Source organism: Bos indicus x Bos taurus, chromosome 19, assembly GCF_003369695.1.
Source record: "Bos indicus x Bos taurus breed Angus x Brahman F1 hybrid chromosome 19, Bos_hybrid_MaternalHap_v2.0, whole genome shotgun sequence".
Taxonomy (NCBI): Eukaryota; Metazoa; Chordata; class Mammalia; order Artiodactyla; family Bovidae; genus Bos; species Bos indicus x Bos taurus.
In genome coordinates this window covers 24,271,366-24,284,973 of record NC_040094.1, presented here as the reverse complement: position 1 = coordinate 24,284,973, position 13,608 = coordinate 24,271,366, and the positions used below count along the sequence as shown (strand labels likewise).

Sequence of the window (13,608 nt, the reverse complement as noted above, 5' to 3'; positions counted from 1 at the left end):
AGTGAAACTGAGTCTGTCACCAAAAGTGCTGTGGTTTTCAGCCTCGAGGTTGAGCACTCTGGCTATTGGGGGAACAGTGACATCACAGCCTGCCTGCTCCTGGAGATGCTTGGGTCCAGCTGGGATGTGGGATCCCTCACGTTCTGTGTTGCACGTTTATGGCCTTGTCTTTGGTGTCTAGGTAAATGCCAGGCTGCGTCAGCTCGTGTTGTCATCCCTGTGTAACCCATTTTTATTTCAGCCGTTTTCTTCCCCAGTCTACTGCTGGCTGCCAGTGAGGTGTAGAGGTGCCTCTGCTGATAAAGAACAGATACAGAAGTTCACATCCAAACCTGAATAACCATTTTTAACTTGAAACACTTTTCCTAGGAGTCGATGGGCCAGAATCCTTTCCTTATTTGGTGCCTTGCTCAAATCCGAAGCTCATGTGAGGTTGTCAGAGCTCCCTGTCATGCTGGCTATTTGCTTTTTTGGTGCCCATGGCAGAATGGTTTGTGAAACCTTCTTTGTGACCACATCTTTCTTAAACCGAACCCTCGTTCTCCTCTGGGTTCTTAGACTAGTTCTTACTCCTCCCTTTCCTGAGAGATTCAGGGGTTTTCCTGTATTGTGGTAGGTGGTAGGCGGGGGGGTGGAGGGGGTATGTTTTCAGACATTTTTTTCCAGACTTTGCACAGTCCCTTGGTGATAGTCTGTAAATGCACTTGTCTTCTTTGACTCTTGAAGAACTACTTCCTTATTAAACAGGCGGATTGGGGATTTGTCTAGAAAAATGTTAGGGTTTTTATTTTACTAGTTTTATTACTGCTATTTTACTGACATGGAGAATAAGCTTTTATTCGCTTTTCTCACTTTTCTTTTTTCTCCCTCCTGGCCGGCATTATCCTCGGGTGCAGTTGTTAAGTGCTTCCACCAACGTGCATGATACGGTCTGGACTGGAAATGTCTACTTCCCTGCGTGTGCAAGACTTCTCTCTTGTTTGGACCACTGGTCTCTCAGTGAATGATACCCGAGCCACTGAGGGGTTTTTCTTTGGGGTTGCCTTAGCTTTTGGCCTTTAGAAACATCCTCAGTGTCATTCCTGGTTCTGCCAAAAGGTTGCCTTTTTTTTTTTTTGAGGTGAAAGATGAAGAGCTCAGAGTCTGGAAGCAGACCTGGGCTGGTCATTTAACCTCTCTGTGCTCAGTTTTCTCATCTGTAACATAGAAATAATAGTAGTACTTACCTCACAGGATTGTGGAGAGGTGAAATGAGCCGATAGTCCTAAGGTGCTTAGAAATGTGCCTTACACGGAGAAGGTGCTGGGGAAGTTTTGACTGTCACTAAGGCAGCTGACCGTAACACTTGCTTTGTTTGGCTAGGCGAACTTGAGTCTGAATTGTGTCTGAGTAGCTTGATGGTACTTTTAACTCCTAAAGCACAGAGCAAGCTCTGTAAATTTAACCTGTCCTTAGTTGGGAGCTGCCCCCAAGCTTCTGAAAGGTGCCGTCGAATAGTTAAAATCAGCTATTAGGCCACACTTCATGCTGTGTGAATTATGTATTTGGGCAAAAGAGTAGAATGGTTCCTCCAGTCCTTTGCTCCCTTGGCTGAGCCTCACTTGTACCTCAGAATGTGTGTCTTTTCTTGCTACCAGGGGGTACACCAGAAATTGTGAAAGTGGGGAGTATTGTAATCTTAGAGCAAACTCACATCCATCCATGTCTTTAGCCCACTGTCCATCACTGTTGATCATTTCTTGTCCTGAGATACAGAAACAAATCATTCACTAAAGGACATCAGCCTAGAGCAGAGCTGACCACTGTGGTAGCCACTAGCCATATGTGGTTGCTTAATTGAAATGAAATAAAACTAAAAATTCAGTTCCTCAGTCACAGGAGCCACCTTTCACTCATTTCCCACCTGTGGCCAGTGACTACTGTATTGGTCAGTGAAGATAAGGAATATTTCCATCACCGTGGAGAAATGCTGTGGGCAGAGCTGGTCTAAAGACAGACGTGTATGTGATTAAGATGTACCGTGAGACCCAGAATCACAGAGGCATGTGAAACAGTCTCTGCGTCTAGAGGATAAGGTGTCAAGCTCAGCCTGGAGGTAGGGTTTGGGAAGAGGGGTTTAAGCAAGGAAAGGTAGGGCTTTGTTAGACATATTTAATATAAAGGAGTACGTGCGAAGGCATTAGACAGAAGACTGGGCGTGGCAGCAGTGAGAACACTGAGTTGAGGGCACCTCTCTGTCAGCAAGAGGGGAGGCAGGAGGAACAGCCAGAGACCAGACTGGACAGGCTGTTTGTTCGCCATGAATTTGCAGGTCACTTTGTATGAGCCTGCTGGCCATGGTGAACAAAGTCCACAAAGCCATGATATGTGCGTACAAATCGGCAACAAATGCTATAAGAGCGCGTAAACCAGAACAGCAGTTCTCAAACTTTGCTGTACAGTACAGTCACCTGGGAAGCTTTTAAAAATCCTGACGCCCAGGTTTCACTGCCTCGCGAGGTAAATCAGAAAGAATATCTGAAGATAGAAGCCAGGCATCGTATTTTTCAAAAATTCATAGGCAATTCCAGTGAACTGTAAAGGTGGGGAGCTGCTGGGCTAGAGGGTCAGGATGGCCACCATACCCTCCTCCCACGTGTCCTCAGAGGGACTGTGCTTGACACGTTCAGGAATCAGGAAGCTGCAGGAGCAGAGGAGGTAGATTATCACACAGGACTCTTTGTTGGCCATTGTAAGGACTTTGGCTTTTGTTCTCACATTAGCCGTGGTCTCTTCTTGGCCAGTCTGTTGAGCTGGAATATGGCAGATGGAGCAATTACTCAGGATCAAAACCCTTAATTCCTGATAGTACTGTTTTTCTTTGAACACTTCTGGATTTTGCCGAATTATCCTCCAGAAAGGTATGTGTGTGTATATATATATATATATACCTGCACACACACACACACACACACACACACACACACACACACACACGTATATATGTATTTAAACTTTTTATTTTATCTTGGGGTGTAGCAGATTAACAACGCTATGATAGTTTTAGGTGGACAGCAGGACTCAGCCATACATACGTGTATCCGTTTTCCCCCAAATTCCCCTCCCGTCCAGGCTGCCACAGAACATTGAGCAGAGTTCCCTGTGCTGTACAGTAGGTCCTTGTTGGTTATCCATTTTAAATACGGTAGAGTGTACATGTCGATCCCAAACTCCCTGTCTCTTCCCCCCATTCTTACCCCCTGGTAGCCACACGTTTGTTCTCTTAGTCTGTGAGTCTGTCAGAGAGAGATTTAAATGCTCATGGTGATGAGTATGTTATTTCCCTCCAGCATTAATATTAGTACCGGACTGTTTTTCTTGAGTTTTTTTTTTTCTGTGTATTACCTGCATAATCTACCTTACCATTATCAAATCTGTATATTTTAATAGATTCTTCAATAGTCATTTACTGAATACATATTAAGTACAAACACTATGCTAGGCTGTTTAAAAATATTATTGAAAGGAAATAAGAGAATTTCCAGTTTATTTCTAAAGATGAAATCTGTGTTTCACTTAGTTTGAGTAAGACCTCTACATGATTCTAAAGACTTCTACTTGGTCTGGGCCACTGCTGGTCTCTGTAAATTGAGTTAGTTAGAACTGAACCATTGGGAATTAGGGACAAAGGATCATTTCAGCATGGAATGATCATTTTCTTTGTCTTCCCTCTTTTTTCTCTGTTGCCACTGGAGGATTACAGCAGTTTCTAAACTGGTCTCCTGGCCTCTGAACACTTTTATCTTGCCCCTCCCCCCCAAAAAAAGCTAAAATTTCTAAACAGTAGCCAGAACGTCCTTTTAAAATTAGAGCTTTGCTTATGTCACTACCCTGCTCAAAACCATTCAGTGACTTGATCAAGATCAAACTCTTTAACAGGGACTTCTGCAACTTGGCCCAGCCTATTTCTCCAGCCTCCTCCTTGCAGAATCACTCACCTGGCCAGGCCAGCGTGCCACTCTTGGGAACATCACTCACGCTGTCTTCTTTTCTTAAGACACATAGACGTGACTTTTCAATCTACTTTTCCTCGGACATCTCTGATGCTTCTACTGTGGAAGTAGACAGCATCCTATACTTGCCCAATCATGGTGCTCTATAATTGTGTTATCCACCGAGCAGAGATTCTCTCTGCTTTGTTCATAGTTCATGCACAGTGTCAGGTACCTAGACGATGGTAAGTCAGTTTTTGTTGAATGAATGAAGGAGTGGGGTGGACACAGGGTGAGAAGGACCTCACTCACCATCATCAACACACTACTGACCCATTCATTTAAAAGATGGTTTGAACTTGTGTATGTGCCTTTGGAAAGCTATTTTCTAGTCGTCCACCTGACCACCAAGTGGGCGCTTCAGCCCTTCCTCTTCTCTCCCACTTTGTGCAGATGCAGAGTTGTCCCAGTTCCCCCATTTTTTTGGGTGGATGGGCATGAGAGTTCCCAGACTCTTTGAGAGAGATGAGTCAGAAAGAAGACTCATTCAGAAAGTAACTCAGTCAGAGCAACAGTGCTGCCCTTTGGCTGAACTTTCTCTCTTTCCCTGTGTACCTTGAGATGCTAAGTTGGTGGCACTTCTGAGCTCTAGGTTGTCAGACCACACAGCACAGGGATTCATAAACCTTAGTCTGGCACTTTCCCTTGATTAGGGTTGTTTTGGGAGAACTTCTGGCCCCCTGGTCCAAGTGAAATGCTGATTGGGCTTGGATGTGTTGTGTTTTCACCAGGCCCCTTAGCCTCATAGTGGCTTCCAAGCTGGAAGCCTTGAGACCCCATTCATATTTCTCTCTAGCTTTCGGGGCATTTGAGGTCAAAAGCTGTGGGAGCAGCAGTCTTTGGCATTTGGTGTGTTTTGTGCTGTCATCACAGAACAGGATGGTGTTTGCTGAGAAGCCGGCAAGAGAGATTCAGTTTAGTTAGAACTCGGCATCTTTGGGCTTTTAGAATTGGAAGGAGCACTGTGGATTGGTGATTCCCCTGCACTGGTAGGTGGGAGGGTAGCTGTCAGCACTTCCTGGGGGGGTGGCGCTTCTTTTAAAACAGCCAGGAGCATCATTGCTGTTTCCACTGTGTGAGTGGTAGCCCTCAACTGTTGTGCAGATCCATACATTTTTTGAGACCCCAGTGTTACAGATGAGCCCAGGGATCAGCAAGCTTTTTCTGGAAAGAACCAGATAGGATTTTAGGCTTTGGGACATACACTCTCTGCTACAGCCACTCAGCTCTGCCTCCATAGGGGGAAAGCAGCCACAGACAATACGAAACAAGCAAGTGTGTCTGTGTTTCAGTAGAACCCTATTTGTGGACCCCAACATTTAAACTTTATATGATTTTCATGTGTCATGAAAAATTCTTTTGATTTTTTTCAGTGGTTAAAAAACATACGAACCACTCTTCGCTCATGGACCATACGAAAAAACCCTTTGGCCATAATTTGCTGACCCATGATCTAGCCCAGGGTTTCCTAGTCTGTCTGTCTTTCAGAATTACCTGGAGACATTTTCAAAATGCTGACTCGGAGGCTACTTCTCCCCTCCCTGAGGACTCTGATCCTGAAGGCCTGGGGAATCTGTATTTTTTACAGAAGGCCTTCTTGTGATGTGTACATGATCAGGGGTGTGGAATTGCTGATACTCATCTCACCCGGCCTTCTCATTTTATTTTTTGTCTGCATCACTGAAAACCTTTATTACATTTTATACTGAGTATTATTCCATTGTATGGATAGAGACCACATTTTATTGGTCTGTTCATCAGTGGATATGTTTTTCCGTTCTTTGGCTGTTGTGAATAATGACCTATGAACATCTGTGTGCCAGTTTTTGTGTGGACATATGTGTTTGTTTCTCTTGGGTATATACCAAGGGGTGGGATTGCTGGGTCATACGGTCACCTCCTTCCTTTGCACACACTTGCATCTTAGGACGTGGTCTCCCCCACCGGCGCTCACACGCCTGCCTGCCCTATCCCGCGTGAGCTTCCTTCGCCTTGAATGCCCTGCTGAACCCAGCACCTGCACGTGTGTGTTCTCAGTTTCCCAGTCACGTCCAGCTCTTTGTGACCCCATGGACTGCACAGATTGTCCGAACTGTCCATGGGATCCTCCAGGCAAGAATACTAGAATGGATTGTCATTTCCTCCTCCACAGCCTTCTCATCTTATTGAAGAAAGAGCCTTAGAAATTTTATGTGACTTGTCAACAGTGTAGCAAATCAGTGGCATAACCAAAATTCAAACCCAGGTCGTGAACCCAGTTCAGTGGTCTTTGTTCAAACTGTTCTATACCAGTTCCTACCCCCGTAAACAAATAAGCCATAAATACAGAATAGTCACAGATGCGTGATTCTTTCTCTTTTCTTTAAACCTAGTGCCAGTCACCCTCCCGAGAGCCAGCCAGTACTCTGAGCTCGGCTGTCCCCCTGCTCGCCGGGTTTTCCGGAGCTGACTGCTGATTTGCCGTTCAGCCCCATTTCCCTCTGGTCTGCTGGCTCTAAGTAGGGGAGATAATGAAGCAATAGCAAGTAAATTGCTTTCGTGTAAGACTTTGTTGAGGCAGCACTAAGCTGCTGTGTGAGAGTGAGAACTGTTGTTTGAAGGGGTCCCTAGTTTTAAGAGGCGTGTTTTACACTTGAGTTCACATGGCTCCAGTCCAGCCATTTAAGTAGGACATCGCTACATGGAGTTTGGGCTTAATTAGAGCTAATTGAGCTGTCATCCTGCCCAGAATGGTTCAGGGGAGAAGAAACTGAAGGTGAGGAGTAATTCACCATACCTGCTCCACCTCCGCCTTGGCGGGGCTCTTTGGGATTTGAGGATTGATTTTTGTGGTTTGCTCTGTCTTGTCCCTACAAGGCATCTGAGTCTTGCCACGTGACTTGCCTTTGCATTGTTCTTCATCTGTATCCTGGAAAGAGGAATCCCGGACGTTCTAATGAACAGTTTTCTTCCTACTGTATGGCGGTATACTGCTGACTTACCCTTCGGCTTCCACGTTCTACATCCTCACTTTCTCTGTCATCTTAGATCTCCCCGCCACAGACTTTTCTGCCCGAGGGACAGTGACAGGGAAACACAGTCCTCCTGTCACCCTCATAGTCACAAGGCCTTGTCCTAGGTTTCGGGGCATAAATGGGGAGTTGGCAAGTTCATATGTTATTTGCTTACCTTTTATTCTTGGACTGCAAGTTCTTTGGCTTTGAGGACCCTGTCTTGTTAGTCTCCTCTTGCTTGTACCTGGCAGGGGGCACTGGGGTGAAGGTGGGCGGCTTCATCTCTGTGCTCCCAGTCCTCTCCACCCTGTAATCTCAGCACTTGAGGTAGGTGATGACTGGGCTTTGATGGCAGGCTCTGAGAGTCCTTGACTGTTTCTAACAGGTACTCTTGAAACTTGGCCTTCCCCCACGTTGTGTCATATCGACGGGTATAGAGCCATTTTTAATACTTGGTATATAAAAGTAGAGGCATTCCAGATGAATAAATTAGAGAACGATAGTTTATATTTCCCCAAACCCTTTAAAGATGCATGCTGGAGTTCCTCTTAATATTAAGTTTTCTCCTACTGTCCTTAAAATGATTAACTTTTCAGATATTCAGTTTTCCATACAGCTCTTTGAAAGGAGGAACAGCTCTCTGAAATTGAAATTGGGCATATTTCAGAGTCCTCTCCTCTGGTGATACCTCACTGCCTCTCAGCAGCTTCTTTCTCCTTCCTTGCTCTGCAGTTCACAGAGCACTCAGGCAGTTCTGAGTGCTGATAACCACCACAGGCATAAGACATTAACTCCTCAGAATGCTTTAATTTGTATTATTTCGTTTTATCCTTTTAGCTCTGAGTTAGGTGACATCAGTGGTAGAAATTCCATTTTACAGTTTAAGAACAACCCAAACCATTTTAACTCATAATCCCATAGTTAATGGCCGGTATACTTTACTGTGAGTGTCGTACCCACTATTAGTGTCTCTTTGGGTCATTGCTTTTAGATGGTATAGAAGACTCAGGTGTCCACAGTGAGTTGGTTTTGGACTTTGAACCAAAGAGCCAGGCACCCTTTAATAATTCTAACAGCTCTCAGCGCTAACACCCAAGAAGCATTTTTGGTTTCTGGTGACCAGTATGTAATTGCACAAGGAAGGTCTGGAGGCAGATAGCTTCACCATACGAGGAGAAGTGGTTCTTTCTCCACCTGGGAGACCATCCAAGTGCCCTGTTAAGAATCGAGAAGTTCCAAACGTGAGGCCAGTCCGGGGTGATGTGTTGGAGAGAGAGGAAGCTCAGACTGAGACCTTCCTTACTGTGGACTTGGTGTCAGTTAAGTTGTCCTAAAGTTCTGCCTCAGCATGTGCTGACTTCATGTTGATATCTATGATGACGCTTAGTCCCATTTTAATCAACGTGGAACAAATCTACTTTCTCAGAATAGCATGCTTTACCTCTCTGTACAATGTATCTACATTTTAGCTCCTTTCCTGCTCAGATTATTGGTGACAAATAGAGAGAAACTATATTTAGGGTAGCAGGTACTTTCAGACTAAAAATAAAGCAGTGGTTCTCATTAACCAAGGTCAGAGAGAATGTGTGTGTAGTTTGAGTTTGCTAAGATTCCCTTCACTGTCACTAGTTGAGAAACAATGCATCGAAATCCGCTTTCTACTGGATACAGTTAAAATACACTAATGGCAGGTGTGAACTCAGATAATTAAGTCGGAGTCATCTGCTACCCTGAGGGTGAGACCTTTGGGAAATACGTAGCTAGAATCACAGTATTAAAAGAACCCATGGTGCGCTCATTTTATTGCAGGAGGCGTTGTGGGTCACGCAGCATGTTTCCTGCCTGATCGGTAAGGAAAATTGGAAGAGAAAACTGAGCTACTCTTTTAGTGTTCTTCTTCCCTCATCGGCCCTTCGTGAAGAAGCTCACCAGTTCTCTTCCTGAGACAGATGGCAGTTTAAGGGGAGGAGAACTGTTTTGTAGTCAGAAGACCTGGGTTCAGGTTCTGACTCTGCCATATACTGGTTTACGTTGCTTCAGTTTTTGAGCTGTGTTGCGTTGGGGGATGATAACTGGCTTGAATTAAATGGGTTAATACCGTTTATCCAATGACCTTGTATGTATAAATATAACTGGTTATGGATGAGTTAACCAGTTTATGATTGACAGCTGGAAAAAGGGACAATTGAGTTAAAACAGGAATAGAGAGAAATATGTATTTTTATCTTTTTATTTTGAAATAATTTTATACCCATGGAAAAGCTATAAGAATAATACAAAGAACTCCTGCATATGCTTCACCTGGTTTCCCCAGTTATTAACGTTTTACCACTTGCTTGTTGGGAGAGGATGTTCGGCTGACAGTTGAGTGTTTACAGCACGCTGAGCGTGGGAGGCACTGTTGTCTCCACTGTGCAGAAGGGAAATCTTTGGGAGGTTCCATTTGTTGAATCTCCATCGTGTAAAAGGGAAAACTCAGGGAGGTTACATCTGTTGCCTGAGACCCCGTAGCAGGTAAGTGGCAGAGGTTTGAGGGGTAAGTTTCCACTACCTTCCTTTGCACTCTAGCCCAGGCCTTGCCACTAACCATGGCAGAACCACTGACCATTCGTTTTGCAGCAATTCCTCATCTTTCATTTCTGTTCATGGAACCCAGTGTCCCCCCAGTCCTGACTCACCTCTCTATAGAGACAGGTTACCTTCCTTAAAGTATCCTTTTTAACTCCAGAATTCGATGTTTGATCTGATGTTGCTGATTAAATGTAATTCGTTTAAGCAAAAATAAAGACTGAAAGACTGAAGATTACATGCAGTTTGTGGTTGAAGTCGCTGGTGAGGTGAGAATGCCCCCCTTTCCTCACACTCAGTTTCCGTGTGAAATTGGTGGCACTGCCACAATTTGATTGCTTTTCTCTTTTGCAAGAGTATAAGCCTTTTGGGCAGAGCATCCAGGGTGCTGGACCGTTCCTTGTCCTAAGCACCCACTCTTGAGGGATTCTTGATCCTTCTTCCTGTCTGGTTACAAGGCCCTGAGCACATTTCTTCCAGGAGACCAGGGAGGATGATAGGGTTTGATTCTGAGATTACTCCTACTGTCTTTGAAGTTTTTTCCCTCCCTTGTTTTGCTCAGAAGAATCTCTCTCCTAGTTTTTGACAGAAGTAGATTTTCTAGAACCTTGAATTGAGGTTGCAAATTTGGTGACTCATGGATGTGAGCCAGATATGGCTGGCAGATGCATGTTTTTGGCTTGCCTGATGTTTAAATTTTTTGTTGTTGTTGTTAGTAGCTAACATGTAAAAGTCAGAGGATTTCACATAAAAAACCAGCACTCAGTTTTTATTTAAAAGAAGAAAAAAGGGAAAGATTTTAACTTTGGTTTTAAAAGCCAGAGAAATACAATTTGATGAGCTAGTTAGTGGTGGGTTTCCTTACCCTTGGTTTCCAAAGAAGAGTTTTGCTTTTGGGGTACATAGAAAAACAGCTCTTAAGTAAGAGTATGGACTTATGCAGGATCATCATTATTCCTGTCTTGCCCTTGTCTCTGTTTCATTTTCATTGTATGAGGCCAGAGTGACTTGTAGATGGCAGAGGGCGACAGGCATCTTGCTTTCTGCGCTGCTTGGCTGGTACTCAGTGCTTCGCTCCCTGCACTCAGGCACTGCTGCCAGCAGGGGGTGCTGTCTCCTCACTGAGCCTGCAGTCCTCTTGGCTCAGCTGAGCAGCAGCTGTTGGGCATGGGCTCTGGGTCTGTGTGAGAGTTTGGGCATGTTCATTTGGTTCCCATCCCTAGTGCCCACCCCTTAGACCCTGGCCAGGTTATTGTGTCACTAGGGACTCTGTTCAGTAACAGGAAACTGGGGAAAGTTTAATTGTTTTCTCCTCTCTCTTTTTCCCATGCAGCTGAACAAAAGGTTCATCCTCAGTTTTCTCCATGCCCATGGGAAGCTGTTTACCCGGATTGGGTAAGTGTGCAGGATGTTTATTTTATTTTCCTACATTACAAGTCATTTTGGAATTTAATATTGTTAGCAACTAGACTGTGTTTGTAACTGAGGGCACAGGGTGTGAATTCTTAGGGGCCTCCACCTTCCCTCCCCTTCCCTCCACTCACTCTCCTCCAGTGCTCATGAAGTTTGGGAAATGTTACTCTCCCCCCCTCTGACTCCCCTTTCTCTACCTTTATTAAAACCCCCTTTTAACCACAGTCTTTTTCCACCCCCCAACCCTAATCCCTCTGGGTTTCTCTTTCCTCTGCCTTCCGGCTCAACCCCTAGTGAGCTCCTCAAGGAAGTCATGCTCAGTCCCTGGGTGCAGCTGCCAGGGGTCCTCCTTGGGGGAAAATACTATCCACTCACTTTCCCTTAAGGAGAAGGGAAAAAGAGTGGACAGTGATTTTTTTCCTCCAACAGTTTCTCCCACTTCAAACCATACCCCTTCCTCCTGTGCTCAGTGTCTGGCACCATGTTGCTGAGCTCAGTCAATGCTGAGACTTTTCTATAGTCTCACTGGCCACCATGGATTTCCAGATAAATCTCAGGGAAGGTGGTGTGTGGGAGACCCTGTCGTTTAGCGCTTTAAGTCTCTGGGGAGAGACCACGTTTCGAGTGTTCTTTTGGTGGGTCAGAGTTTCTCCTGACTGTGAAGCCGGCGCCCCTGTGCTGAGTGCTTCGTTATTCCAGGAGAGGAACAGGTGGCAGTGCCCGCAGGTCTTCTCTGCGTTGAATACATTCTGAGTTGGAGGTTTTCTGGTGAACTACCCTTTGAGGTGCTTGTTTTAGACTCCAGTTGCTCCAGTTGTTGTGTTTCCCTTTCGCTTTCTGTCATAACCTTGTAAGTTTATCTCTTAACGCTCTAGAAGGTTTCCTTAGTGGGAGAAGCTGAAAGGCTTTGTCCTGTTCGGAGGAACACTGTTGAACGTGTTGGCGGACTAGAAACTGTGCCTTTTACATACTCATGTATCATCAACCTGGGCAAGAGTGACGAGGATGGCCATAGTCTTGAAATGACTTGGAAAACTTGGAGCAGTGCCAGTAGATGCCTGTCTGCTAGTAGATATATGTGTGAAGTAACCACTCAGCAAAGGAAGCTAGGTCCCTCAGTAGCAACACCCACCCCCCCCCCCCCCCCGCCCCCACGCCAGCTCTACTCTGGTGGGAGTTTTTGCTCAACACTGTTGTAACCCTAGTGCCTGGCATGTAGTTGATGCTCAGTAAATAGCTGTTGTAGGAATAAGTGAATCATTACAAGAAATGGGTAGATTGCAAAAGACTGGAGAGAAGGAATCTAGAATTCTTTTGGGTCATCGTAGACCCAGGCCAGTCACTAGTGAATAATGTGAAGCTGCAGTTTCAGGGTGGGTAAGACGATATTATTTCATGCAATAGCACAGCATATCAGAAAAAACTACTGTACTACACTTAAAATAGGTGCTGTGATTCTTCATCTCTTTATTCTTTAAAAATTCTCATTAAAAAAAATCTTTCCTTTAGTACCTTTGTTGTCAGCATCTTCTCTCTGTTTTTCCTTTTGCTGTGTTTGCCCTTTGAATGTTTATGTACCATGTTTGCTCTAAGGCACGATTTTTCAACCTCTGTACTATTGATATTTTGAACCTTATAATTCTTAATTGTAGGGGCTGTCCTGTGTTTAGCAGCATCCAAAGCTTCTACCCACAACAGGCCAGTAGCATCCTTTCCCTTCACCCCCAGGTGTGACAATTAAAATGTCTCCAGACATTGCCAAATGTTCCCTGTGGTGCAGAGTTACTCCTGATTGAGAACCACTGCCGTAGGCATTTCTCAGCTCTGTTAGAAACTTCTGGGACTAAAAAAGTTAAAAGTCTTGGTCCAGAATATAGGAATGTTTAGGATATATATATATATATATTATATATGTGTTATGTATATATATAAAATCAGATTATGCATTAGTTAAAACCCTATTTTTCCCCCTTTTAAATTTCTCATGTTTAGATGTGTTTTGGAGGAAGTTTGGAAAAGAGTCGCAATAATGATAAAAAAAAAAAAAAGCTAGAAATGATTTCTGAGAAGATAAATGAATTTTTTAAAAATAAGATAACCAAAGGTTTACTTAGAGACAGCTGTTGGGGGTACCCTAACTGTGTTTAACTATTAGAGTCATAAGCAAATAGTTTTGATTTCTGTGGGATGACAGCAAGAGAAAAATAGGCTTATGTTGCAGCTGGAGAGGTTTGGGTTATATGTAAGAAAATTTCACAGAGGGAAGGTGTTCAGGAATTTTCTTCTCTATTGAAAAATGAGCAGATTATCTCATTTGTCAGAGGTGGTTTCCTGTGGTCCAGATTATTTTTCAAGATCTCTTCCATTCCTGCATATAACCAACTCTGTTGGCAAAAAGATAAGGCCGGTCTAGTTCCACCTTCATGAACACTGAGTTGTAGTAGTGTTCACATGAGGAAAATGCATGTAAATTCTGGGCACTTCAGCCCCTCAGTGAGTATTCCTCTCGTGCTCTCTTGGAGGTGAAAAGAGAATTGAGCCCCATATTTATTCTGGAAGGCAGAGAAACAGCAATAATTTTTCTATTGGAAAGAAAAAAAGCC

General features: G+C 44.3%; 1 protein-coding gene across 2 annotated transcripts in view; it reads left to right on the top strand.

The window, feature by feature from the left end:
• Positions 1-13,608, top strand: part of SMG6 (SMG6, nonsense mediated mRNA decay factor) — a 200,745-nt gene that overhangs the window by 36,446 nt on the left and 150,691 nt on the right. For both annotated transcript variants that reach the window (XM_027517050.1, XM_027517051.1), the window contains exon 9: positions 10,926-10,987. In XM_027517050.1, coding sequence (XP_027372851.1) covers positions 10,926-10,987 — 62 coding nt within the window. The remainder of the gene's footprint in view (positions 1-10,925; positions 10,988-13,608) is intronic.